The sequence below is a fragment of the Gekko japonicus genome, unplaced genomic scaffold (assembly GCF_001447785.1).
Source record: "Gekko japonicus isolate JY-2015 unplaced genomic scaffold, Gekko_japonicus_V1.1 scaffold241, whole genome shotgun sequence".
Taxonomy (NCBI): Eukaryota; Metazoa; Chordata; class Lepidosauria; order Squamata; family Gekkonidae; genus Gekko; species Gekko japonicus.
The window spans coordinates 453,754-479,198 of NW_015160216.1; the positions used below are offsets into that span (position 1 = coordinate 453,754).

Genomic DNA, 25,445 nt, shown 5'->3' on the forward strand with positions numbered 1-25,445 from the left:
TAAATATATTATTGCCATCATTCAGCATCATTCACCATTTCCATTACCAGAATTACATGGGCTGAAAATTATTACAATGCTTAAAAAAAACCTCCTTAGGAAGGGTTCCTAGGATGTAGTGTAGATCTGTTTTACATATAATTGGCAACTTTGTGCAATTATTGTGGGGTTGCAGCCAGCAGCCCACATGTGATTACACTGGTGCACTTCATTCAGTAGAGCACCAGAATAGCATTCGTTGTAGGAGTACTTGGCAGAACTTTCACTCTCTACCACCCTTCATCTTGTGTGGTCCCATCCCACTACAAACATTGTATTTGTCTTGCCTGAAGAGATTTCCAAACAGCCACCTCCAAGATTTTTGCATGGTTTAAAGTGTATAGGTGGACCAACTGCTCTGAATATCAGAAGCTTGGTCTCTCCTGCGCCAATGTGCATCTATGGGAATAGAAGGTCTTGTATCTCCTATATCACTGTTGAGCCCTCTCTCCTCTGAGCATCACCTAGGAGGGAAAGGGGTTAAAAACAAGGCAAAGTTACATCCCACGATGATCCCTCTGGGCATGCATAGGGAAGGACTGGGCCTAAGAACTCCATTTTTTAAAGCTGTAGTCACACTCACCTTTACAAGGCCCACAAAGATCATTTCACTCTGACAGAGTGGATATGTATGAGGAGGAGGAAAATGGTGTAAGATCATTTGGGTTCCCACTGGGGAGAAAAGTGCAGGATAAATGAATACACAAAGAAATGTGCAGGAGGATCTGAACACAGTGAGAACTCTAAGTTCGCTGTGCACAGGAATGGAGCAGTTAACTATTTTGATCCCCACAAAGATCATTTCACTCTGACAGAGCAGATATGTATGAGGAGAAGGAAAATAGTGTAAGATAATTTGGGTCCCCACTGGGGAGAAAAGTGCGGGATAAATGAATACACAAAGAAATGTGCATGAGGATCTGAACACAGTGAGAACTCTAAGTTCGCTGTGCACAGGAATGGAGCAGTTAACTATTTTGATCTGGACAAAGCACTTCACTTAATGCATTCATGCTTTTCTAGTTGTGGAGGATGCTTATTTCATCTCCAAGGAGCTACCACTTCACCAATAGCCTAACTTCCTCTCCTTTTCAAATCATTTTTCTTGGATCTCCTCTCGTCACAGCACTCTGAATGGATAAACTTATTCAGCAGTTCCATCCACATGCCTGCCTGCAGAAAAGATAGGGCTATGGTGAATCAGCACCATTTTAAGAAGGGGAAAAACAAGAGACTATAATCAGGCATGTAAGTAATGTAAACACACTGCTCTGTAACAAAACAATCAAATGATGGTTTGAACATTTTATTCAATTTCAGTGTGCATGTTACAATTTATACATTATATCTATTTTTAACAAGTGGATCTAATTTAGTACATCATTGTTTTAGTAAAAACAAGCCAAATAAGTCAGCTAGATTTTCACCCAGCAGTTCAATATGGCAAGCTAGAATGTCATTACTTTACAAACATTTAGGTAGTGTTTCCAAAGGAACCAGTATTTAACTAGAAAGCCAATACAATTTAAAGCAGGAAACAAGATTCATTTGGTCATTTATTTCAACAAATAAAGCTGCAATAGTGATGCCAAAGAATATTTTGCTTTTCATTAGTTTTTGTATTTCAGTACCAATTAAAGAATCTTGGAGTCTATATGGATGGAACATCAGCAGCTGCTTGGATTTACCTGGGGCCTTTCAACAGCACAGCTTCCTTATCGGTAGCCAGGACCAGGCTGGGTATAGGCCTGACCAAAGGGAGGACGGTTTCGTGCATACGGATTAGGACCACTAGGAGGGGGTGTCATGGTAGTTCCAGGTGGTGGTGTGAAGCCTGGTCTTGGTTGATAGGCACCTGGCTGGCTTGGAGCCATTCCAGGCTGAGAAGCTGGGGGCACACTGTAATTGGCAGATTGGGAAGCTTGTGTGGTGTAGTTCTGTGGAGGATAGGAGCTTGCCTGGTACTGTTGGGGAGGCTGAGCTGGCAGTTGCTGAGCCTGGCCAGGAAAGGCTGGTGCTGGAGCCTGCGATGTCTGCTGACTGTATCCTTGGAACTGCTGTGCTTGTTGAGGAGCAGTCTGTTGACTGTAGCCTGCTGAGAGATTGAAATGAACAGCCACACATTTAGGTGAAATGGAGATTGAACAAACTGCTTTGTACACACTGTTATATGACTATGTTCATAAAGACAAATGTTCCTGGCACAGACTAAGAAGAATACAGTATGTGCAGCTGGGGGGAAAAACCTACCACCAATTGCAATTTTTGCACCTTGAATACACACAAATTGATTTTGATCCATAAGAGTAGGAGCATTCTCAAACAGCAGGGCTCTAAAGGCTGCTTCACACAGGATTTACAGCATGGAGTGCTGATTTGCCAGTATGAATGAGCAATCACACATTAATTGCTACAAGCAGATTTTGTCCTTATAACTTGACATCAGGTTAAATACAAAGGTTACCAGTGAAGTACATTCACATGGTAAAACAAATCAAATTACTTCCATGCACATGTGAACCAATCTTAAGACTATTTCCAAAGGAAAATCAGAAAGCAATGGGGGGGGGGCTGATTTTAATATCAGGTTTACTTTAAATACAACATGAATCAAGATTTCCATTATTTGAAGAAAATTAGCAGACTGAAGAGAGATTTTTAATATTTCTTAAGTGACATTACAATATATTTGCATGATATAATTACAAATCCATGCATATTCAGGCTTTGCTTTATTCAGAGTCTGAAACAACTAATTTGCCAATCGTGTTTTAATATGAACACAGGGGAAAAACCCTTATCAGAAACTATTTGCAAAGGTAAAGAGAGGTTGACAAAAGCACTAGGCTGCTATCAAGTCTGATGCATTAAAACTGGTTTTAGACAGACTGGCGATGTAAAATCTGTACAAATATCTCCATTTATCTCTAGCATGAAACACACCTGCAGCTACTTGCAATGAAACCTCTCCATTGACTGGAATCCTGTTAGCATTAAACACCAGATACATAACAATTATTAAAAAGCACAACCCTGAATACAGAAAGACAGGACTCAAGAATGCATTGGAGTAAATTTTGAACTCACCTGGAACTTGGGCTCAAAATTTACTATGGAACCAAACCTTTCTAAAACAGGAGCACCAAACTTGCAGATTTCCTCTGTGTGGCTAGAAAGAACCATACTAAGGACACCCAACAAATGGGGATAGAGAGAAACAAAACCTACCCTGCTATCAATAAAGCAGAGGCCTTTAAATCCTAGTGAGGGCATTGTGTAGATACTTTCACAAAGTTAGTTTCTTCCATTAGCAGCTATATTACTTTGCTGTTGTGAGAGGTTAGGCCTCAAAAGATGTTCTGGTAAGGACATAAATCTACACATATGTTTATATTAATGGCTACAATAATTCAGTGTTTAAGCCAAATGTAAACACTTCAATACAAGGTTTGTTCCAAAGAAAAAAATCAAACTTCTCGACAGCTCACCCAACTTATTTAACAGTTTAAGAGAGTATCTGAGTAGTTTCACTATAGCTGAGGAGTTCCAGATGCTTTTTAGAGGCCAATGAGGGGGACAGTGAACAAAACCTAGAACAGACATTTTCTTTTGCTGACCCTCATGTTAACAAGGAAAAAAGGCAACCAGCTTTGTAACAATGCATTCTATTGGCCCATCCTGAATACACTCTTTTGAGCAGAGTCCCCTCCAAGAACTGATAGGACTAAATGACTATGGATCACAATTTGATAACCTTTATATGAAATCTATAATACCCACATTTAACAAGGTGCCCTCTATGGACAAAGAAGCCACTTTCCCATACAGCTACGTGTGAATGATGCAACCACAGTGGTAACTAAAGACCCACCTACTCATTTTTACCTATGTGGTTGCAGCATTCAAACATGACCTGCATTTACGGGGGATTCCCCCAGTGAAAAGGAGCACCCCCCTGCAGGTGCTTCTAAGTCAGAAAGGCACCTAGATATTGGGTAACAACGGACCTGTAGCCACGGTGGGGCATTTGGGGGCAGAGCCCCCCACCCACAAGCCCTACCCCCACCACCTGAGGATGCCAGACACCCACACACACACACACCCTAGTGTGCCTAGTGCAACAGCAGCAGCCAGGCTGGGGAAAGAAAGGGAAGCAGCCCTGCCCCTTCAGGTCAGTTTCACTCCCACCCATCAGCTGTTATGTTTAACAACTGCTGGGAGGGGAGTGAAACTGACCAGAAGTGGTAGGGCAGCTTTCCTTTCCTTCCCCAGCCTCCAGCTGCTCCAGGGGGGTGGGGATGGAAAGGAAAGCTGCCCTGCCACTTTGGGTCAATTTCACTCTCCTCCAATCACTCAAGGAGTGAAACTGACCAGAAGCTGAAGAGCAGCTTTCCATTTATTCCCCAGCCTCCCAGCTGCTGCCAGGAGCTGGGGAAGGAAAGGAAAGCTGCCCTGCCGCTTTGGGTCAATTTCACTCCCCTCCATTAGGTATAAGACCTAACAGCTATTCTTCGAGGAGTGAAACTGACCAGAAACCACAGTGCAGCTTTCTATTCCTTCCACAGTCTCTCAGCCCCAGCAGCAGCAGCAGCAGCAGCTGAGAGGCTGGGGAAGGAAAGGAAAGCTGCCCTGTGGCTTCTGGTCAGTTTCACTCCTTCACAAATAGCTGTTAAGTCTAACAGCTAATTGGAGGGGAGTGAAATACAATTCAGGTTTGAAGAGCTGCAATTCATGTTTGTTTTTTTAATTTTTTATTTGATGTTGTGACTGCCCCCACAAGAAAAAAAAATATGCTCCACAAGCAAAAAAAATATCCTGGCTACAGGCCTGGGTATCAAAGAACTGGGGGGGAAGGCTCTGAGGTCTCTTGAGCAGTCATTATAAATTCCGGTGCAGCATTGAGAGATCAGTGAAGTCTGATACCTATACTGTGGGAATGAAAGTACAAGGAAACAGGGGTCACATCTTAAAGAAACAGCTAGGCAATCACACTGCCCCCACAGCAAATCTAAAGTACCTACCACCTGCTTACCTGGATACTGCATACCGTATTGTTGCTGAGGCTGAGCTTGGGGCTGCTGAGCAGGATATCCAGCCTGTTGTGGATACTGTTGATATATCTGGCCTACCAATTTAAATTCAAAAGCTTTAATTTTAAAAAAGTATTAGCACCTCAACCTTACCTGCCTTGTGAACAGTTCTCCTTGAGGTATAATTGAAACAAACCAACAATAAAACCAGATGTACACACACACACACACACACAAACTAGAAAAAATTTAAATATTTCACACAGACAGCTATTTGACAGATACAGCAGATATTTAACCAAATGTTCACCCTCACATTCTCTGAATGTGTCTGGGAGAAGGACAGTGGCCTGTCAGTTGGTGGGGGAAAGGAAAAGAAAAAAAAGTGAATATTTCAGACTGTTGGATACTGGTTCATCAACAGAAAGGGTACATGAACTCAGGGAATGTAGTGGGGAATTGAAGGTTTCCCCTGGATGAGAATCTCGTGTTTAGAGAAAACGTGGAAGGAGATGGAGCTTTGCAGCCCTTGTCCTTTTATGCGCAAATCACTCTCCTCCTATGTACAGTCGATCACTTATTTTGTATGCCCTTAAGACAAACGGAATATTGTCTTGAGATTGTAAACTTAATACTATAAAACTGAGGCGCAGATTCTTACTTTATAGCTTTATATCACCTAGTAAATGTGGCATTTACTCTGGAAATTTGTTCTGGAAAATAAAGTTCTATATGTACATATGCATAGGTCTACAGCTAGATTTGATTACTCTAGAACATCTGTTTAATGCCACGTTCTTTTGATACTCAAATGAACAATCTGGTAGCATTGCTAAGTGCAACACACTTTGCTTGCACCACTGTAATTCGTTTAAACAGTTGTAATATGATATTGCAAAACAGCTTTCTTTTTTATGGAACTGCAACATTGCTTGTGATTCTCAACACCATAGCACCATCTAGTGTTTTAAAACCTGGGCTCTTATAAATGTGAAAAGAGCTAAACAGCATGTATCCTTCTTTATTCAGTGCCCACTGCGCTAAAGCTGCTCAAGGAGACTTTTGTATTACCATAATTTAGACAGCATCATCAATGCTCATGGCACCTTACAAAGTGACATTTATAAAAACAAAGACAGTCCCTGCCCCCAAGGAGCTTTCAATCTAAGTTTCAACAGTGGGGAAGACAACAAACGGAGGAAAGGGAGAAAGAAGGGTAAGCAAAAGATGAATTTAAGCACGTGCAGTTACACGTATGGAAGGTTGGTTATTGTAGGGAATGAAAATTAACAGGGTTAAGATAAAGGCTGGGTGGGGGAAAGCCAAGTTTGAAGAGAGATTTGAAGTTGAAAGGGAGGGTACTATGTCCATCTTCCAGGAGAACCCAAGGTCACATACCAGAAGATATGGGTGAGGCACACACATACAAATCAGGTTAACAGGGTGCACTGATTGCTCACCTTCCATCTGACCAGTTTGCGGCTGAGCTCCTCCATATGATGGCTGCTGTGGTTGAACACCAGGTGGATGAGGTGCAGAGGAGGAAGAAGTGATACTATCAGGTGTTCCCGCACGGTCATCTACAGGGGCACTGGGTGGTCCTGGCAAAGAAAAGAACACTCTTTTCTAACATTCTAACATTCAGTACAGAAACATTCCTGAACCTGGATGCATCACCGAAAAGAACACTCTTTTCTAACATTCTAAAATTCAGTACAGAAACATAAGTAATAAAGTCTCATTCCTGAACCTGGATGCATCATCTTTAAGTTTCAATACCTGAAAGGTCTAACCATATTCTTTAGTATGCAATCTAGAATTTGAAGTTATTAGTTTTGTTACAAAATGTGATTTCTTATGGTCTTTGGTCTGTGCATTTTATTGGGAGATCAGCAACTGGCCCTGGTGGGAAACAATCATTTCCTTTAATTTGTTTAGCTTTGTTTGCTGTTTAGATGTTAACTATTTTAAGTGAAAGAAGATAGTTGGACATCTGATTGAAAATGTACTGAAACAACTGTTGCAGGGGCATAATATTCATGTAGTGCATAGCTGGGATATAGTACTGCCTATTAACACAAAGATGACTTCACAACATATGCCCTGTAAGCCCCCCTGAGCCTCCGGGGAGGGTGGGATAAAAATGTGAATAATAAATAAATAAATAAATAATAACATTCATGACAACTAGAATGGCGCCTGATGTTCAAACTTAATATAAGAAACCTGTAGGACCGATTTTAATATACACACTTGGTACATATTCATTTTATTTAGTTTGTCACTGTAAATGACTAACTCTAATTCTAATAAAAACAAAAGGGAAAGAAAAACTGCAGAATCACAGTGATTTAATTTAGCATCTATTATAACCAGACAAAGAAACCTACAATACTTCAAGGACATTCTACTATGTTAGACTATAGGTTGAATCCTAACCCCTGAATACAGATGTTTTTAAAAGCTAACCTTCCCCACTTTCCCCTAAAGCTTGTGCTAATGTTTTAACCACCTGCAAACCTCTATCCCTTCAGAAGCCTCTGCACCTCATGAACAACATACCATACACATCAGATGCAATAAGGGTGGTGAAATGGGACAAAACTGTCATTCCTTGCTCTTATGAGAGTGAACAAAACCCTCAGAAGAGCAAAGGAAAGCAGTTTTACCCAATTTAGCCTCCTTACTGCAGCCCCTTCTGTCACATGGCTTATTTTTGCAAGATCACTGCCCCTCAGAAAAAGTTTTGGGGGGACACTTGGGAGAGTGCTGGGAGAATGGGAAGGTGGAGTCACTTCTACATCTGTTTGTAGGAGTGAAGAACTAACTCACTGACTTTTTAGGAAATTCTGAGTTAATGTTGCAAAACTGTCCTTGCACAGGATGTGCCTGTTCAAGGAAAACACAGGAAAACCAGTCTCTGACCCGAATAATTTTTGAAGGGCTTTAAGCAGTAGTTGAGTTTCCAGCAGTGCAAACCAAATGTAAAAAAAAATGATATGCTGGGCTGTAACCAGGATGTGTTAGCTTGCACCATGAACAACTCACATCCTCTCCCTACCTCCACCAGAGCAGTTTTTAAAGTTACTATTACATCTGGTATGTTTGGCCACTGTGTGTGACAGAGTGTTGGACACGATGGGCCATTGGCCACTGGCTTCTCTTATGTGCTTATGCTCTTACTACTTAGTAACCCATCCTAAGCCAGATCACAGGTAGCCCCATGCTAGACCCTAAGAGGACAATGATCCATTCTACAGTAGAAGCATAAAATTTTCAGAAATGCTGAAACCATGGGGAAAACCTCTTTTTTCAAGAAAAGGTTTTAGGGGAAAACTGAAACAGATGCAATACTTATTTTTCTATCAAAACAATTTTTGATACTTTAAAAACATGGAAAGTATTATTTATAACTTACTTAGCATATAAAATTGTCCTCATTGATGTATTTATGGAATTTAAGGATAGTAAAATATAACTAAAGTAAATGTCTTTGTTTTCTACAAGCAGAATGGTAAATATATAATTTTTGCCAACTGAAAGGCAAGACAAAAAAGTTGAAAAACCTCTGGAATAAAGGCAAAAGGACTAAGCATATTTTATTTGGGTATCAAACTTGATAACACTGAAAGCATCAAACACTGAACACTTCAATAATTTGTCATCAGATAGCATATTGTTACCAAAAGTATCCACATTTAAACAAATACATTCTTGAAAATGTGTTGTGTGTGTACAGCATACATAGGCATTGCTAACCTAAAGCTGCATGTTGTCTTAAATACACATTTTGAATGAATAAAATCTTGAATAAAATTTTGAATGAATAAAATCTTGTTTTAAAAATGAAAAGAAAAATACTGCTCTCCCCAAATTCCCCCACCCCCGGTTTACAAAAAAAAATAATAAAAGTTGAGGGGGGAAACTATGCCCCTCCCCTGGAATATTCCCATTTTTTACCACTGGCCTTCACACCTCTACTCTACAGAAACCATCATTATATGGAGCCACAGAGAAGAAAGCCCCCAAGAATACCCAGGTGGTACAGAATCTGAGGGTGGGGTTTGCACAACCCAAATTCAAACCATGCAACAGTTGACAGTGTGGTAAAGCAGCCTTCTAACTGCTTCCCCTGATTATCAGATCTATTTTCATTGTTCACTGAAAAACAATACATGTGGACAGCTGCAATACACTTGTCTTGCCTTTCACAGGGCTTACACTGCATTCAGAAAACCAGTCCAAAATGAATGTGGCCAGAACTCCATTTTCCCCTAGAGAATAATGTGGCTATCAGTTCAAGCTGTCAAACACACTGTGATAGCAACTTATAGCACAAAGATAAGCAACTTATTATGTACTGTGGAATGCCATGGAAAGGTAGCAGTTGCCAAGAAACTGCAACTAAGTTCTCTCTCTCAACAGTTTACATGTATATGTCAGCTGCCAGGTCACAGCTCTGAGGTATACCTCATTCATTCAGTGATATTGTATGAGCTACGTATCACTATATACCTATCAGTTTCATGGTCCTGCCATTTCATCTAATAGGGAGCTCCCTAGCCAGGTACTGCTAATCCTGAATCAGGAGTTAAGAGATTTTAAAAAACTAAAAATACTTCATTTAGAAACTACCTCCTGGCTTCTGAGCTATTATTGAGCTGTACTAGGCTCCAGCAAAAGGATTATTTTTATTTACTTATTTGATTTGTACCCCGCCCTCCCCGCCAAGGCAGGCTCAGGGCGGCTTACATAAAAATAGTGACAGATAAAACAACAATATAAATGTCAGCATAAAACACAACATAGTTACTAAAAACAGTTTGTATGGTGATGGTGGTACAATAGTAGCAGAGAACACAATAAACATATGGTCAGCGGTAGATTTCCCTGTCGGCATGCTCAGGCTAGATGATGATATTGGCACAGGGCCTTAGATTGTAAAGTGTGGCTCCTTACCTAAAAGCCTGGCGGAAGAGCTCCATTTTACAGGCCCTGCAGAACTGTAAAAGGTCCCACAGAGCCCTCATCTCTTCCAGAAGCTCATTCCACCACGTTGGAGCCGCCACTGAAAAGGCTCTGGCCCTGGTCTATGCCAGCCTGGCATCCTTAGGGCCAGGGAGGGCCAAGCGATTTTGAGACCCTGACCGTAGTGCTCTCTGGGGAACATGTGGGGAAAGGCAGTCCCTCAGGTAGGTCTCAAAAGATACTCAAAATATCTACAAATTACATTTAGCCATTGGTTTAACATGCTTACCCATGGTATGGTGCATGACAAAATCCAGTAATATTTCCATCAGCCAAAGATTTTCTCTATGAAATTCTAAATGATCTAGAACTAGAGTATCTAAGGAATAACCTTTTCTTATGTAAACGTATCTATGTTCCAAGATGGAGTCTATTTTTTTTATGTCTCTGCTTTCTAAAGTTAGATAGCAGATACTTGAGATAGCGACTTCTCTGTAATGGTGCCCCAGTTATGGAATTCCCTTCTCTATACATTCAGCTAGTATAATCGTTTAAATAAGCAAGCTTCTATCCAACCAATCCATTTTTAGCAGTTCTCTAAACAATACTACCTGAAAACAAGATTTTGTTATTTTTCTAAGCTGTTGACATTTTATACTATTTCAAGTTATTTTTATAGTTGCCTTTAATACTTAAAATGATGGAACAACACAACATAATTTTTTTTAACAAGTAACACATTTTGGACAATCAGCAGCAGACTTCCATACATATGAATAAATCATCAGCAAGTGATGACTTAGCGCCATATTAACTAAGAAATTTAGGAAATGCGAGCTGAAATTCGGAATACATGAGGTATCCAGGAAATGTCTGCTAAACCAGTCACTTCTGGAGTTCACTGAGAACTAGCTTCAAGCAGATGACATTAACAAAGAGAGTTGTGTGACTGGCAAGGATGCTACACAACTCAGGATCAATGTTCCCTCTAAGCTGTGGACTCTTGTGAGCAAAAATTCTACTTTGTGAGCTACTGGCATTAAAGTTGTGAGCAAGTGATTTGGCTGCTGGATAAACTAGTTTGCTTTGGAGCCATCCTTCCTGAGCCAAGCCAGAGGCTCAAAAAGTGTGATCTAGCTCACACTAACTCAGCTTAGAGAGAACACTGCTCAGGATGACCACATACATTATTCCATTCAGCCTTGATCACATGATGTCCTTCATCCTATACCAGATTTGATGATGCCATATCAGAATATTTAATTGCCAGCAAGTTATTTGCTGACAATACTTTGCTTTCAGAATTCCATGAAAAAATATCATTAGTACTATAGCAAGGTAGCATTACTTAACTGGTACAAATATTTTAACAATTTTTTTTTTAAATCCTGCATTCCTCTCTAGTTTTTCTCATTTACTTGATCAGATCTTCATGATCTATGATTCTGTAAAGTTCAACAAGGTTTTCAATAAAATATATATTCTTACCAGACACCTGATCATCTGTCAGCCCAAATGCTGACATGACATTTTTGTTGATTTCATCTTGATTTTTTAATGGATCAAAAGCAGACATACTTGCTGCTATAACTTGAGTAGATGGCTTGACAGCAGAGTCGGTGGTAGCAAGCTTGTCTTCCCTCCCATCTGCAACCTCTGCAAAACACAAGGAAACTTTTAGATGCTTAGCTTTGACTTGTGTAACAGTTTCTTTTAGGGGCTACCATGAAATCATTGGCTTCATAAAGGGCCACATCACATATTTTGCCACCTTCTATTCATATATTACTTTTGGTCCAGAAAGGCTTAAATTTTTTTTTTTTTTAAGCTACAGTTCAAAACATTTACAACAGATCAAATTCAAATGTCTGTAACACTACAATTGGGTGAACACCACCTCATGATTTCATTTTGGTTCAACAGTTTCAGACAAATGAACGTATGTGACATATCAAGTTTGCTTTGTTCAGGCCAACAAAAGGTCAGCAGCAATAAAAGGAATTATTTTAAGACACAAGCAAAAATCTATTTCTCCTTTAGCACTGTGTAAAAATTACATCTAAGGTGACAGAGCAAAGACAAGAACACTATAATGGGTAGTTAACATCTATCATGATGACTAATAATTAGAATGATTGCATTTGTCATCATCTTGGATAGAACACTGGAAGGGATATAAAATATGCCACAAAACAGTTCTAGCCAGGTCATTTTCAAATGAGACATAACCAAGAGGAACACTTGACTATACAAATAACTAATGAAGTCTTTCCTATAAGCTCTATTAAAATTCAATGATTACTTTATTCAAATTAGATTTTGATGTCTTGTACAGAAAGTTCTCATTTAGGGCAAAAAGACCTGCATAGGTCTTTAGCAACCAATGCCAATTCTAGGCTTACTTTAGGCAAAAGTTAAAGGAAGAAGCCTAAAATAAATGGCCTTGAACTTAAACCTGAAACTGGCTAGACAACACATACTGATGCTGTATAACCCCATGAAGTACACAATAGCACTGGCAGATATAAGAAAATTGGGACTTGTCCCACCATCCCACTCAACACATTTTGAAGCCTCCCCCAAACTTAATTAGCTGTTCCTCCAGCAGAACCATCCCAGGTTCAGTCCCCAGCATCTCCAGTTAAAAGGTAGAAGGTGATGTGAAAGACCTCATCAGCCTGAGTCCTTAGAGATCTGCTGCCAGTCTGAGTAGACAATACTGACTGTGATAGACCGATGTTCATATGTTCACTTAAGCTGGAGAAAGATTCCTAGCTGTGCTGAGCAGAATAGTAGGGTATTAACTTACACTACATACTCTCCCTAAAGTTTCGAAAACAAATGTACTCCCTCCTAAAATAGTAGTAATAGTCAATAAAGCTCTTCAATGGGCATTTATGTTCACACGAGAGGTTTTGGGCCGGGAGAGGGACGGATCGGGGCCGCAGCAAACGGGTGCGATCCCACAGCAACATCTGGGAATCGTGCTGTGCCCGTTCCCAGCCCGTTCCCAATCCCCCCCTCCCTGCTAAACCCCGCAGCAAAAAAGAACCACCTACCTAGGTGGTTCTTTCCGAAAGGCCGCATCACTGCCAGCCGTGGGATCGCCGGCGCGTCTTTCCGCCGGTGCATCCCCGGCCCCCGGCTGTACTGCGCATGCTCGAGCATGCGCAGTTCGGCAGCCTCCCCCTCCTAATCGTCTCTCCCTCCCCGGCATCTGATCGTGCCGGGGAGCAACGGCGCCGTGGCTCAGGGGATCGTGGGATCCCGCCGCAGCATCTCTTTTTTGGTGCGGCTTTTAAAAGCCGCATTTTGGCCAGTGTTTTCTCTGCCGTGTGGCAGGGACCAAAATGAAGTAATGCTTTTTGGATCCCAACCAGCTGGAGAAAACAGAACCATTACCACCTGCATACCGGGGCATGATGGGGAGTAAGATCCAAATTTGGGAGGGAAAAAGCAATGTCAAGATCTCACCAGCTGCATAAGGGAGTTTCAAATGCCATATGCACCTTGTTTGTTCTAGTCAGTATGTCAACTGACACAGGAAGTAACTGGAGATTTTTTAAATGCTGCTTGTCTACCTGGAACATGACCACAATTCAGGCGTCCTTCTCTTTCCACATCACCAGGACTTTTCTATGTTCTTCTATCAAAGTGAAATGCTCCACATTTGTGTGAAAACACATGAATCAGATCACTGGTCCATCAAGGTCAGTATTGTCTACTCAGACTGGCCGCAGCTCGCCAGCATCGCAGACAGAGATCTTTCACATCACCTATCATCACCTAATCCTTTTAGCTAGAGATGCCAAGGACTGAACCTGAGACCTTCTGCATGCCAAGCAGATGATCCACTACTGAGCCACAGCCCTTCTCCATGTTTTTCCAACAGTGCACAAAGAATGTTTCCCTATCAAAGAAAAAAAAATGAGACATGCCCTACATGTCATACGTGCTGCACCAGCTAGACAGCCATGTGTGGTTCCAGGGTTTCACACTTACCATTTAAGTAGACACCTGGGAAACTATCCAGCAGTTTGTTGGATTGGTTAACAATGTGGATAGTTAAGCCCCTATAAGCTATGCACAGCACACATATCATATCAGGTTCACTCTTCTCAGCATTCATTCAAGAGGGACTTACAGTTGAGGGTCTGAAAAAACCCAAGCCCAACCTCTTCTCAAGTATAAACTTGAGGGGAGGAGGGGAGACATGTTTAAATAAGACCTGTATGCATGTTATGTGCCATGAAGCTGCTTCTGACTTATGGCAACCCTATGAATGACCTCCAAAATGTCCTATCATTAACATTAAATAAGACCTACACATATATAAGTTAAACAGGTTAATTCATCTCAGCATACCACAGGAACCAACAGTAAAGAATTTAAGCAAAGATACTTTTATAAGAGTGCTTAATGCAATACTTGCCTCATATTTCATACATGTCTCCTTGTTTCTGAATCTAGAGCAGTCTGGATTTTTACTCAGACCTTTTGCATAAGCCCCATTTAGACATTTATAAAGTAAGGAACATCAGTTTTGCAGCCTTAAGCAACTCTCCAGCTGCCGGCATCACAGGCAAAACACAGGCAAAACACATGGAACACAGACATGCATGGACACAATGCACATAGCACAAGCATGGACACAATGAATAGCAAAATTTACAGCAATTCTTTGGTAATATCAGTTGTTGACAACTTACCATTCTCAGGGAGGCTGGTAGAAAGTCCCGGCTCAGCAGGTGGCTCTAAGCAATCCAACAAACGGTTCACTTTGTTACGAAGTTCTATCAGTTCTCGGCGGAGGTATTTCACCTGATTGGATTCTAGAGGTCTTGGCTGTCCATTAACTGTGAAATGCATATGTCAATGAGCTTTTGTGGCACAGGAACTGATTTCAGAAGACCCTATGCTTACAGAAAGAACTTAAACAGAAGCATCTCACAGACCACAGAACCTTAATCTAGTCTATTCTCCATACAGTTCACAACTTAGCCCCTTAACATTTAATGCACTTATGGAGGGGGAAAGTTTGCCTTTCCTGAATTGCCACAGGACCGTAAATGAAAAATTACTACCAAGGAGTATGAATGGTAAGAAGAGTCTCTGATATATCCTTTTAGAATAAGAATGATCAAATGATTTCAAAAGCATTTATACTTACCAAACAGTGTCAGCTTCAATATCCTACTGCACTGAATGGCAAAGGAAAGATCTGAGCTATCAAAAATCGTTATAAGATCTCCATCTGTTAATTAAAAAGAATTAGGAATCAGATCCAATGCATACAACAAAGGAAATCCCTTGTTTCATATATCAGGTTATTTCAAATTAAGTTTGGAACTAGTTCACACAACAAAATACTGAGGCTGATCTAGAAAGGAAAAAGACGGGCGAAAGTAAAGGAAAAAAACTAGCAGCAAGAGAAATACACATCCTCATTTGTGCAATAAGTTAAGTCAAAAGTTGAAACCAAAAAACTGCTAGTAGCAATAGTCACATGCCCATTGCAAGTGATAAAGGCACCCAAAGTAAAGTTAGTGTTTTACCCATACTCTTCATTATGGGTATTTATTTTTAAAACACAATCCCTATAAAAACAGGAATGTGTTAAGTGCACAGGAAAAAAATGTATTTTGAAGATTTTGAATACACATTTCTACCAAAATTGTATTGGAGGCATGTTAAAGGCACAAGATTAAAACTGAAATATTTGCAGTCTAATAAACTACAAAATTAAGTTAGCAGCTGCTAAACCACAATCAACCATAAAAACAGTAATAAAATACAACCAGAATGTTTAATACATGCAACAGAAGAGACCCTTCCGGGGAATCAACTAATTCCCATCATAATAAAATGCTCTCTAAAACAGAGAGCAAAAGCAACACAGCAAGGTAAATATATACTGGGTAGAAAGTTCCAGGGTATGAGGGCCACAGCCAGGAAAGCACCATACCACTTTCCCAACAAACTTTTCTTGTTCACATGGGCATCTCAGCTCAGAGGCAGGCTGTGATAATCAGCATCTACAACAATCATTACCAACCCATCACACAACAAACATAAGCATGATTCAGATGGAGAAATAGCAGGGAAAGATCAAATAAACATAACACAAAAGATAAATAGAGGCTAGAGGAACAGAGTAGGTAATTCATAAAAAAAGAAAGGCTGTCTGATTGAGAATAATATTGACACTTTAAAACGTGCAGACCCCTGAGGAAGCACTGAGCAAAACACATTGGGGCACACAGAGTGAATAACATTTATTCCCATGACATCACTGTTTTGTTTCTTCATTCCTTAACCCATTAGGTGAAAACAGACAAACTACATTATGCCATAGAGATCCTGCAGGACTTTAGAACTGAGTATTAAAATTTATCCACTGATTTTTCTCTCCAGTACTAGACATAGGACATTCTTTCTGGCTCCATTTTACCATAGGGTATAAGAACATAAAAAGATAATTCTAGGTTTTATCTCATACTTCACAACTGAAAAGCTTCCCTGTGTTGCCAGTGGAAAGGAGAACTAAGCCAGACAGTGGAGTTGCTTTCCTAGGCTCAAAGGTACTTGATCATGCTTCTGATCTTTTTTTATTTGTTTGTGGCAGTTGCTATCACAGCACTTGGGAATGACAAGATTTTTTTCCCCCTTTTGGAAAAGCAGTTCCTTCATAAACTGTATTGTCCCTCATAAATATTATCGTATTTTAAGGTGCGTTCATATTATGTGTGTTTTTAATTTGCTAGCCACCTTGACGGCCCTATGACAGCAAAAGGGCAGGGTATAAAATTTGTGAAATAATAAAAAGAATTAAATAAATACTTAGCGGTAGAACACATTCGACATAAAGTCAGCCTGGCGTAGCTGCCAGTATGCCTCTGGTACTCCTACAAAGTATCAGTTTTGGCCTTTTAACATCTTTCATGCCCATGGGCGCACATACTTGGGATACTACCTCTCTCATGAAATCCACACTGTTTTTGTTTTGCTTTTTAATATCAGTCTCTTCTTTGCATTTTAACAGTACTCAAAAGAAGAATCTTTACAGGAAAAGCCTTGACCCTACAGAATGATCCTCCTCCTGCAGTTCAGAGTTGCCTTCAGAACAGGCTACAATGTATGTCTTTTCCGAAGGTGTTTGGAATGGTAGGCCAGGTGGTGTGCACAGGGGCAGGGCCCCTACAAAATACAAGTGCAGAGAACTATGTGGTTGGTAAGTGAGCAGAGATGGGCCTCTAGTATGATAAGGTGGGAGTTCACTGACAGTAAAAGAGAACTTTCAAAAACAGGACAGGGCTCAGAAAAAAAATGATGTAGGACCTGCTAGAATCAAAAGTTAGTTGACCAATGCAAAAAGATGCAGACCAAAACCTTACAGAGTAATATTGGTGAAAACTAGCACACTGAACACACAGTGGAAATCTGTAACAACAGTAGTCACTTTTTCAGGCCCAAAGACTACTGATGAGTAGAAACCGACATGGTTCTTCCCTTACTATCTTTTATTTACAAATCCCACTTATTTACATCAGTTTAGAGATGTACTCCCTCTTTCTTCTTAGGACTTCTCAATCCTCATGAACTTGGAAAAAACCAGTCTGTTTTCCTGCTTCTCTCAACCCCAACAAACTCTGGATTCTCATTCATTTAAACCTAATTTGCTGGTACCTAAGACTGGCTAGCATATATGTTACCTCTGAAATTATTTAAGCTTAGGAGAAGAACTGTTGAGAAAACAATATTTATAAAATAAATTTAAAAAGCTATTTTATGAGTCATTTGGCATTCAGAATATCCAGTCACCTCTCTCAACTTCCAGCCCAATGCTGATATAACAAAATCAAAAGGAAATATACAAAAGACATGACAATAAACCTAACTCTTCCTAATCTTACCAATAATATACTCCTTTCCTACCTACCTCCCTTTACAAATCCCTGCCTATCTACCCTAGCCCTTCCTACGGTCTTCTTTTCCAAAATCCCTACCCTACCCTGTTGTCCCATTTTCTTCTCAGCCTCTCCAATATATTCCTTCTCAGTCACATCTTCTCATTCAATCACAGCATTTTGTTTTGAGCCCTCTCTCCTTCTGCCATTCAAAGTCACTCTACTTCAGACACACAATTTCCCCTCTCCCAGCCCACTTCCTTACCTTTTAACCTCCATCAAGAACTACACAGACAATTCACAACATTTTAGGACATTACTTAAGATCTTACATGCATTTTTTCAATACCCCCGGAAGTGTACCCCAAGGAACACTATATTAATGAAGCAGCAATTTTAGATAAAATGTAAAGTTGGCAACAACTTCTTGACAAAGATCCATCTTAACAAGATACATGAGGAAAGCCCACTAATTTAGATTGCATATTCATGAGACAAGTTTCTGGCACTGATATTCTGCCTCTACTACATCAATTCCCTTGAAACACATTTGCACGCATTGTAACAGCATTTAATCAGGAGACTTGAAAGAAATGCAAGCAAATGTTCTCTAAGACCCGATTCCTAAACCATTTTTAGACTATGCTTAATACTCCCAGTGAATTCCAAGCAGCAAAAAATACTTATCTTATTCTTGAGTGGAAAGCTGCAAGCAAGGCAGTGTCATGTAGGACACGGTAAGGAGATAAAGGGTTCACCCAATCTCATGGTGACCAGCAGCTTCAAGAAAAGCATTCAACTACTACATAATTACTCTGGCCTTTTCAGACAGAAGCCACTTCTTGAAAGTGGCTGCCAACATGACCTCTCATTCTGCCCTGGATTATATTGCAGAAACAGGAGAAACCTGCTTCGCCTCAGGTTAAGTTCCGCCTCTCCCTAACAGCAGCCAATGGGAGCTGACAGAACATTGGTGGGAAAGATAGTTGAAATCAGTAGTTGGTTCAGTGGGGAGAGTCTGGCTGAGTGAAGCTGTGGAGAAGAGCAGCTCAGCACTGACGAGGGAAAAGAACAATCTGTAAAGAAGGATCCCAAATGTCGGAATAAGGAAACAGTTCAAAAGTCCAACTGAAAAGAAACTTTGTCACTTTTACTTGATCTACTCCACTGTTATGATATGTTCAAATCCAAACAAAACTCATTTGTTTAACTGCGTGGGCTGGCTGTCTCAGGGAAAGCACACACACGCACACAAGCTAAGATGTATGTGTGCGTGTATACGTAAATATATGCATACGAGTAAATGATGGCAGAGCGTGAATGAGGCAGTGTTTGAGTCTCCAACCCCAATAGCTCTGTGCGGTGTCTGAGTGATTGATGATTAAATAAAGGGGGCCGAGCTACCCTGTATGGCGATGTCTCTGTGAAAGAGAGGACCTGGGATGTGAAATGGTCATGACTCTATATATATTTTAAAAGAGGCAAGATGAATAGTGATATGTGACTGCCTGACCTACCTGTAACCATGTACCTGTGGGAGAGAGGCTGTGGAGGGTGGTAGGCACTCTGTGTGAGTGGGAAAGGTTTGTCACAGCCTCTTACTCTAGATAAAATAAGACTAGCATTTGTCCAGGAACAGCATGTACTAAGAAAAGCAGCACATTCTTGGATTATATCTGGGCCAGCAGAGGAGATCCCAAAATGGAATTTCTTACACAGGAAACAAGGATTGCACATGTAGGAATGATTCACAAATGCTTCCCCAATCCTGGTTTGCTTCCATGGGATTCAAACCTGGGTCTTCCAGATACTCGTCCAAAACTCTTAACCACTACACCCCACTGGCTGAAAACTATGAAAATATTAAGTTTTGTGGAAGTAATAATTAGAAAATGTGGTCATTAAATGTTAAACCTTGAAGGCTGGAAAAATGAGTATGGCTCCAAGAATAAAAGAAAATTGATCAAGGCCTGATTTACAAAACAAGCCTTCAAATACAGAAGGATAAGTGATGCTTTTGAAATTCCCTACAGCAGGCACCAGAAGAAGCGATTTATCAACAACATGCATACAAATGTTAGAAAGCTTGGCATTTTCTCCTGTTTTCAGAATCAAATCTAAGAGAGATCAGACAACATTAAAGATTACTGTAATAAAGCATTATCAGCATTCGGCATCCAGATTCCCTAGAGGAGTCACCATTTCTTTGTTCCCCAAGCCAGCCATCTACCCTGGACTATTCCACACACAGAGTGGAGTCCCTTTTCCTTAGGGGAACCCCAGGCCTCTATCAATATGTACATGTAATGGATATACATATGAGATACCACTGTATGGGCCAGGAGACAAGAATCTTCACCGATGCCACTTTTGCCTTTTATTTACCCTCTTTCGCTCTGTGGCAGGCAGTAGCCTGCCAAGGCCAATCCCCAGCTAGCTGTGCCTAGTACTGTAAATGCATAGCTGAGCTCTGATAAGGAGTCGACATGCCAGATCAGACATGTGCTTGATTCCTTGATCATCCAATACACAGGGCACAGCTAATGGCCTGTATAAAATCCTTGCACACACATACAAACACACCCCAGATCTATACACGGATGCTGTAAGGCCTTTCTTCTCTCTCCCTGTACGTTTTGTAATCACCACCTTGCCTGTAATATCTAAATAATCTTTATTAAACACCGTCTTGAATACACACAATTTGTCTCTGCCTGTACACTCTTCTTTGAATCTGACTGGAGAGCCTGGTTCGTCCTGAATGCAAGCTTTGCTGGGGAATGCCTTAGGGTTACTTATGTCCCACACAAGAATGGAACATCCAAGGTAAAGAGCTTGGTAATGAGACTGCCCCCACCATGTTGATGATATTACTTACAGCAGCACTGTCACTACACACAGCGCTTTGAAGTTCAACACTAACACTAACACAGAGAGAAATCTGCAACACAGTCACAGAATGCAAGGTAATATGCACGTAAGCAAGATTTGCTCCATATTGTCAAGCCTCCCATTTCCTGTAGCGTCTTGATCCCAACAGAATACCAAGGTGTAGCCATGCTCAAATCTGATAAACAAAATGTTACACCAAGCTGAAAAACACTAAAAACATTTATCTTAGACCACACCAAAAGCTTGGAGAGAAAGCCTACCTTCATCTTTGTATTTTATTGTAACTTCATCATTACTCAGAAGTTTTCCTCTGAATACTCTCTGCATCATCAGAACTAATTCATCATAGGTGATGTCCTCATTGTGAATGGGAATTCTTCTGATATCATCTCCGAGTTGAGCTTTAATGATAAGCTTTCCACTCAAATCCAGCTGACCATTCATGGTGATCTCCGGCCTTCTCACAGAGCTCTTAGGAACAGAATAGATTGTTAGTACCTCCCCCGAAATTAATAAAAGGGTTTAGATTGGGGGAGACAGAGAAAAAATGTTCTTCAACACTGCAGAGAAAGACAGCATGTATGTTCATATGCACTACAATTCTAAGGATTCTCTAGACACTAGGGGTGGGGTGAGCAATGACAGCTTTATGATTTGTTTATTTATTTTTCAGGTTTATATTCCACCCTCCCCACAAGTGGGCTCAGGGCAGATCACAAGGCCATTCGGCAGGACAATAATCTCACCTCCCTTTGAAAAGCTTATTATCACAAGCAATCCAACATTAACTCACTAGTGTATCTAACAGCATGATCAGTTCTATCTCTCCCAGAAAATTTATACCATAATATGTTGACTAGTGTTCTGAGCTCCAAAGAATATGCATCTTTATGTTGGCTCAAAAATACCCAGCTTACAACAGACACACTAAAGCAAAACCATTACTTAAAATATATAATTGAATTCAGAACCATCACAACTGAGTGTTTTTGTCATTGGCATCTTTCACCTCAGTAAGACTAAAAACTGAACAATGTTTCCCCAAAAAATAGAATTACTATGAACCTTGTACCTCCTGTTCAATAGTTTTCATTCAAACCAAATATTAAATGTGACAATTACCTTTCCTAAATTGCTGATTTAGTAGCTGGCTGGATTTTTCCTTTCACCTTCAACTGGAGATGAGTGGTCCGCCATGCACTGTTGATTAGTGAGAACAACAGGCAGCAATGTCTGCAGTCTGTATCAGAAGAACACAACACAGCTTACAGTGGGCATGTATACACACACACACACACACACACAAATATATATAAGAGAGAGAGAACTTGTAAAAAGAAAGATTGTATCACCATTCAATATACTCTGAAGCTTGAAGAATTTAATAAAACTTTTGGCATAGTGAGAACACCACAATTATTAGGAAACGAGGTACTACTTCAAGCTATCAACAAGAAAAGTAGATACACAAAAACTTACTTTATGAATTTACTAATTCCTGAAGTGAAGTTAATACTCTAAAGAACACTTAACATGAGTAAGTCCACCATGGTCTCACATGACTATTTATTTTGCTTTTCTAAGCAACTACCACAAGTTGCATTCAGACAGCAAATTTAACTATAATTAAATTAAAATGAACATGAACACAGCTCGCTCCTGAGTCTGCACATGTATGTCAATCCACCCCTCTTCTTTCCTGCATCAATGCAACAAAAAAATCCCAGCTAGAAACGAACTCCAGGCACTCATGATGTACAAATGCAGCTATATAAGTTAACTGGTGTCAATGAGGAGAAAACTAACCAGAATTTTAAACCTAGATTAAACATAAGAACATAAGAGATGTTGGATCAGGCCAATGGCCGATCTAATCCAACACTCTAGCTAAAACCCAGGTGCCATCAGGAGGTCTGCCAATGGGTCCAGAACTCCAGAAGCCCTCCCACTGTTGCCCCCCCAAGCACCAAGAATAGAGAGCATCACTGCCCCAAACAGGGGAGGGTAATAGTTAATCTACACACCTACATATATATGTCATGGATAGCTGGTGGTAGTTTATAACTGGGATTCTTCATACACTCTGTAATGCCAGCCACAAGAAAAGTTGGTGCATATGTAACTTCAATTAAATTTATCATCAGAATGTAACTTTAGATCCACTGGGATAGATTAAATTCCCCAATATTAGTTATGTTCCTAACCCATTCCACTCCAACAGCCCAGAGCACATATTTCTAAATCAATATTGTGCATGTACTATACTGAACTAGAGCTACTTCAAACCTACTTTATTCTAAAATGAATGTCAGAAATTTCAGAAACTATTCAAGCTTGGACTAAAATTAGCATACCAGAGAAAAGACATCCACAGTTGTAGGGAAGTCAACAGGAATTTTTCCATAAGCTTAAATCTTTTCTAACATGAAACACAAGTTATAAATTCAAGAGGAAACCTGCAGCTTATTTGAAAGATCATAATGGAATGTAAAAAATGTAGGTGCCAAACTATTCAGAGCTTTAGAAATCAAAAATTAGCACTCGGAATTCAGCTTTGTACCTGCTAGGTAACACACTTGCACTGAGCAACACTGCACCTGCAGGGCCCAATCAGATAAGTGTGACAGACAGGGTTGCATGTCATTAGCATACTGATGACATAAACCATGATTTAGCTTTACAAGCAACTTTTCTCTTTGGAACATAGTAAAGCAAAGTTTTGCAACCAAAGATGTGCTTATTGTTCTTTGGCTCCAATAATATATTAATTTATAAGTAAATTAAGTGGAGCATTTGTTTAATCCACCTTTTAAAAAAGCAATTTTTGTTGTTCAGTCGCACAGTCGAGTCCGACTCTTTGCGACCCCGTGGACCAGATCACGCCAGGCCTTCCTGTCTTCCGCCGTCCTCTGAAGTTGGCTCAATTTCATGTTCGTTGCATCTATGACACTGTCTAACCATCTCATCCTTTGCCGTCCCCGTCTTCTTTGACCTTCAATCTTTCCCAGCATCAGGGTCTTCTCCAGTGAGTGCTCCCTTCTCATTTGGTGACCAAAGTATTTGAGCTTCAGTTTCATTATCTGGCTTTCCAGGGAACAGTCGGTTGATTTCTTTTAGGATTGACTGATTTGATCCTCTTGCAGTCCAAAGGACTCTCAAGAGTCTTCTCCAGCACCACAGTTCAAAAGAATCTATTCTTCGGCGCTCGGCCTTCCTTATAGTCCAACTCTCGCAGCCATACATGACTACTAGAAATACCATTGCTTTGACCATGCGGACTTTTGTTGGCAAGGTGATGTCTCTACTTTTTATCATGCTGTTTAGGTTCGCCATCATTTTCCTCCCAAGGAGCTGATCTGGGGACAAAGTTGGAAGTCTGTTCTGCTCCAAATGGTTTTCTTCCAGAGAACAATGGGTTGGATCAAGTGGGGTGCCAATTAACATGGTTGCCAACAAAGATTTCCATCACTTTCCAGCATCAGCTCACTAACCCTCCCACCCCCTCTCGAAAAGCTGCTGCTGAAGGGCATGAGATCTGTATGTAAATCCATGTGGCCTGTGGGAAAAAGTTAGGAGGGGAACCTGTATGAAATGCCTTACTACCTTGGTTTTACACCGGAGATGTCTCATGCCAGTGGAAGCTCCTCTGGTTGAAGAGAAAAATAAGGGCAGCTTCATTACCTTCTCACAGCCGCCCCCTGGGTTCGTTGCGTTTTGACCACATATCTCCTGTGATCCCCAGCCTCAGCTTTATGGAAATTTCAGGGTCATTGAGGAAACTGGGTCAGGGCAGGGAAAGATCTAGGCACGTGAGACCTCTTGCAGTCATGCTTGGTTAGATCCAGTCCATTATCACATGACTGATCTTGCACAATATCTGGATTTTGGTGAATGCTAGTAATTGTCATTGTTAGAAAACTGTTTGGACTTTGAGGGTTCTTTACAGACCAAGCATTTCATTTATTGTAAAACACTTTGAATCTCAGTTTAAAAAAAGTGAGATGAAATGTGCTGCTGGTTGAGTGGGCAAAATGTGGCAAATGAAGTTCAGTGGTACATTGGTACAAAGAATCTCAGCTTCAAGAATATGATAAAGGGGCCTGATCAACCACAGACAGGACATACCTTCCAGAGATCATAGGCATAGACAGCTTTAAAAGGGGATTAGAAAGATTTATGGACGGTGGGTCTGTCAATGTCTTCTTTCCTATCAAATGTAAATGACTTTAACTGAACAAGCTAAAATTTATAACTTAGCTTGTATATAAAATTGTACTATTTGGCATATTTATGGAACTTAAAAGTATAAATATCTTCATCGTCTAAGTAAAACTGCAAGTGCTCCCAATACTTAAGAAAGAGTTGCAAGCTGCTATACCCTATGCTACCATTAGATGTGTGTCTATAATTTTTAACATATGAAAGTTAGGAGAATATAAAAGTTGAAGGTAAGAAACAGATTCTGTAGTAAACACAAGAATATTCTATTTAGATAGAAATTCTTTGAAAGAATAATAAGTAGGGGTGTGTGTTTGGATCTACCCAAACTGAAAATTTACCTGAAAAATACTTTATTTGTATTTTCTCAGGAAAACTGGGGGGGGGGGGA

At 40.3% G+C, this 25,445-nt stretch overlaps 1 protein-coding gene across 2 annotated transcripts in view; it reads right to left on the reverse strand.

The window, feature by feature from the left end:
* Positions 1 to 1,335: 1,335 nt before the first annotated feature.
* Positions 1,336 to 25,445, reverse strand: part of TFG (TRK-fused gene) — a 26,360-nt gene continuing 2,250 nt past the window's right edge. The window contains exons 2-9 of one of the 2 annotated variants that reach the window (XM_015410643.1): positions 21,959 to 22,076; positions 21,097 to 21,307; positions 15,208 to 15,291; positions 14,747 to 14,893; positions 11,526 to 11,693; positions 6,530 to 6,670; positions 5,072 to 5,164; positions 1,336 to 2,131 (exon numbers count right to left, since the gene is read on the reverse strand). In XM_015410643.1, the coding sequence (XP_015266129.1) occupies positions 1,755 to 2,131; positions 5,072 to 5,164; positions 6,530 to 6,670; positions 11,526 to 11,693; positions 14,747 to 14,893; positions 15,208 to 15,291; positions 21,097 to 21,280 (1,194 nt within the window). In that variant the 5' untranslated portion in view covers positions 21,281 to 21,307; positions 21,959 to 22,076 and the 3' untranslated portion in view covers positions 1,336 to 1,754. Of the gene's footprint in view, positions 2,135 to 5,071; positions 5,165 to 6,529; positions 6,671 to 11,525; positions 11,694 to 14,746; positions 14,894 to 15,207; positions 15,292 to 21,096; positions 21,308 to 21,958; positions 22,077 to 25,445 lie in introns of both variants that reach the window. The other variant, XM_015410635.1, reaches the window with a different exon arrangement.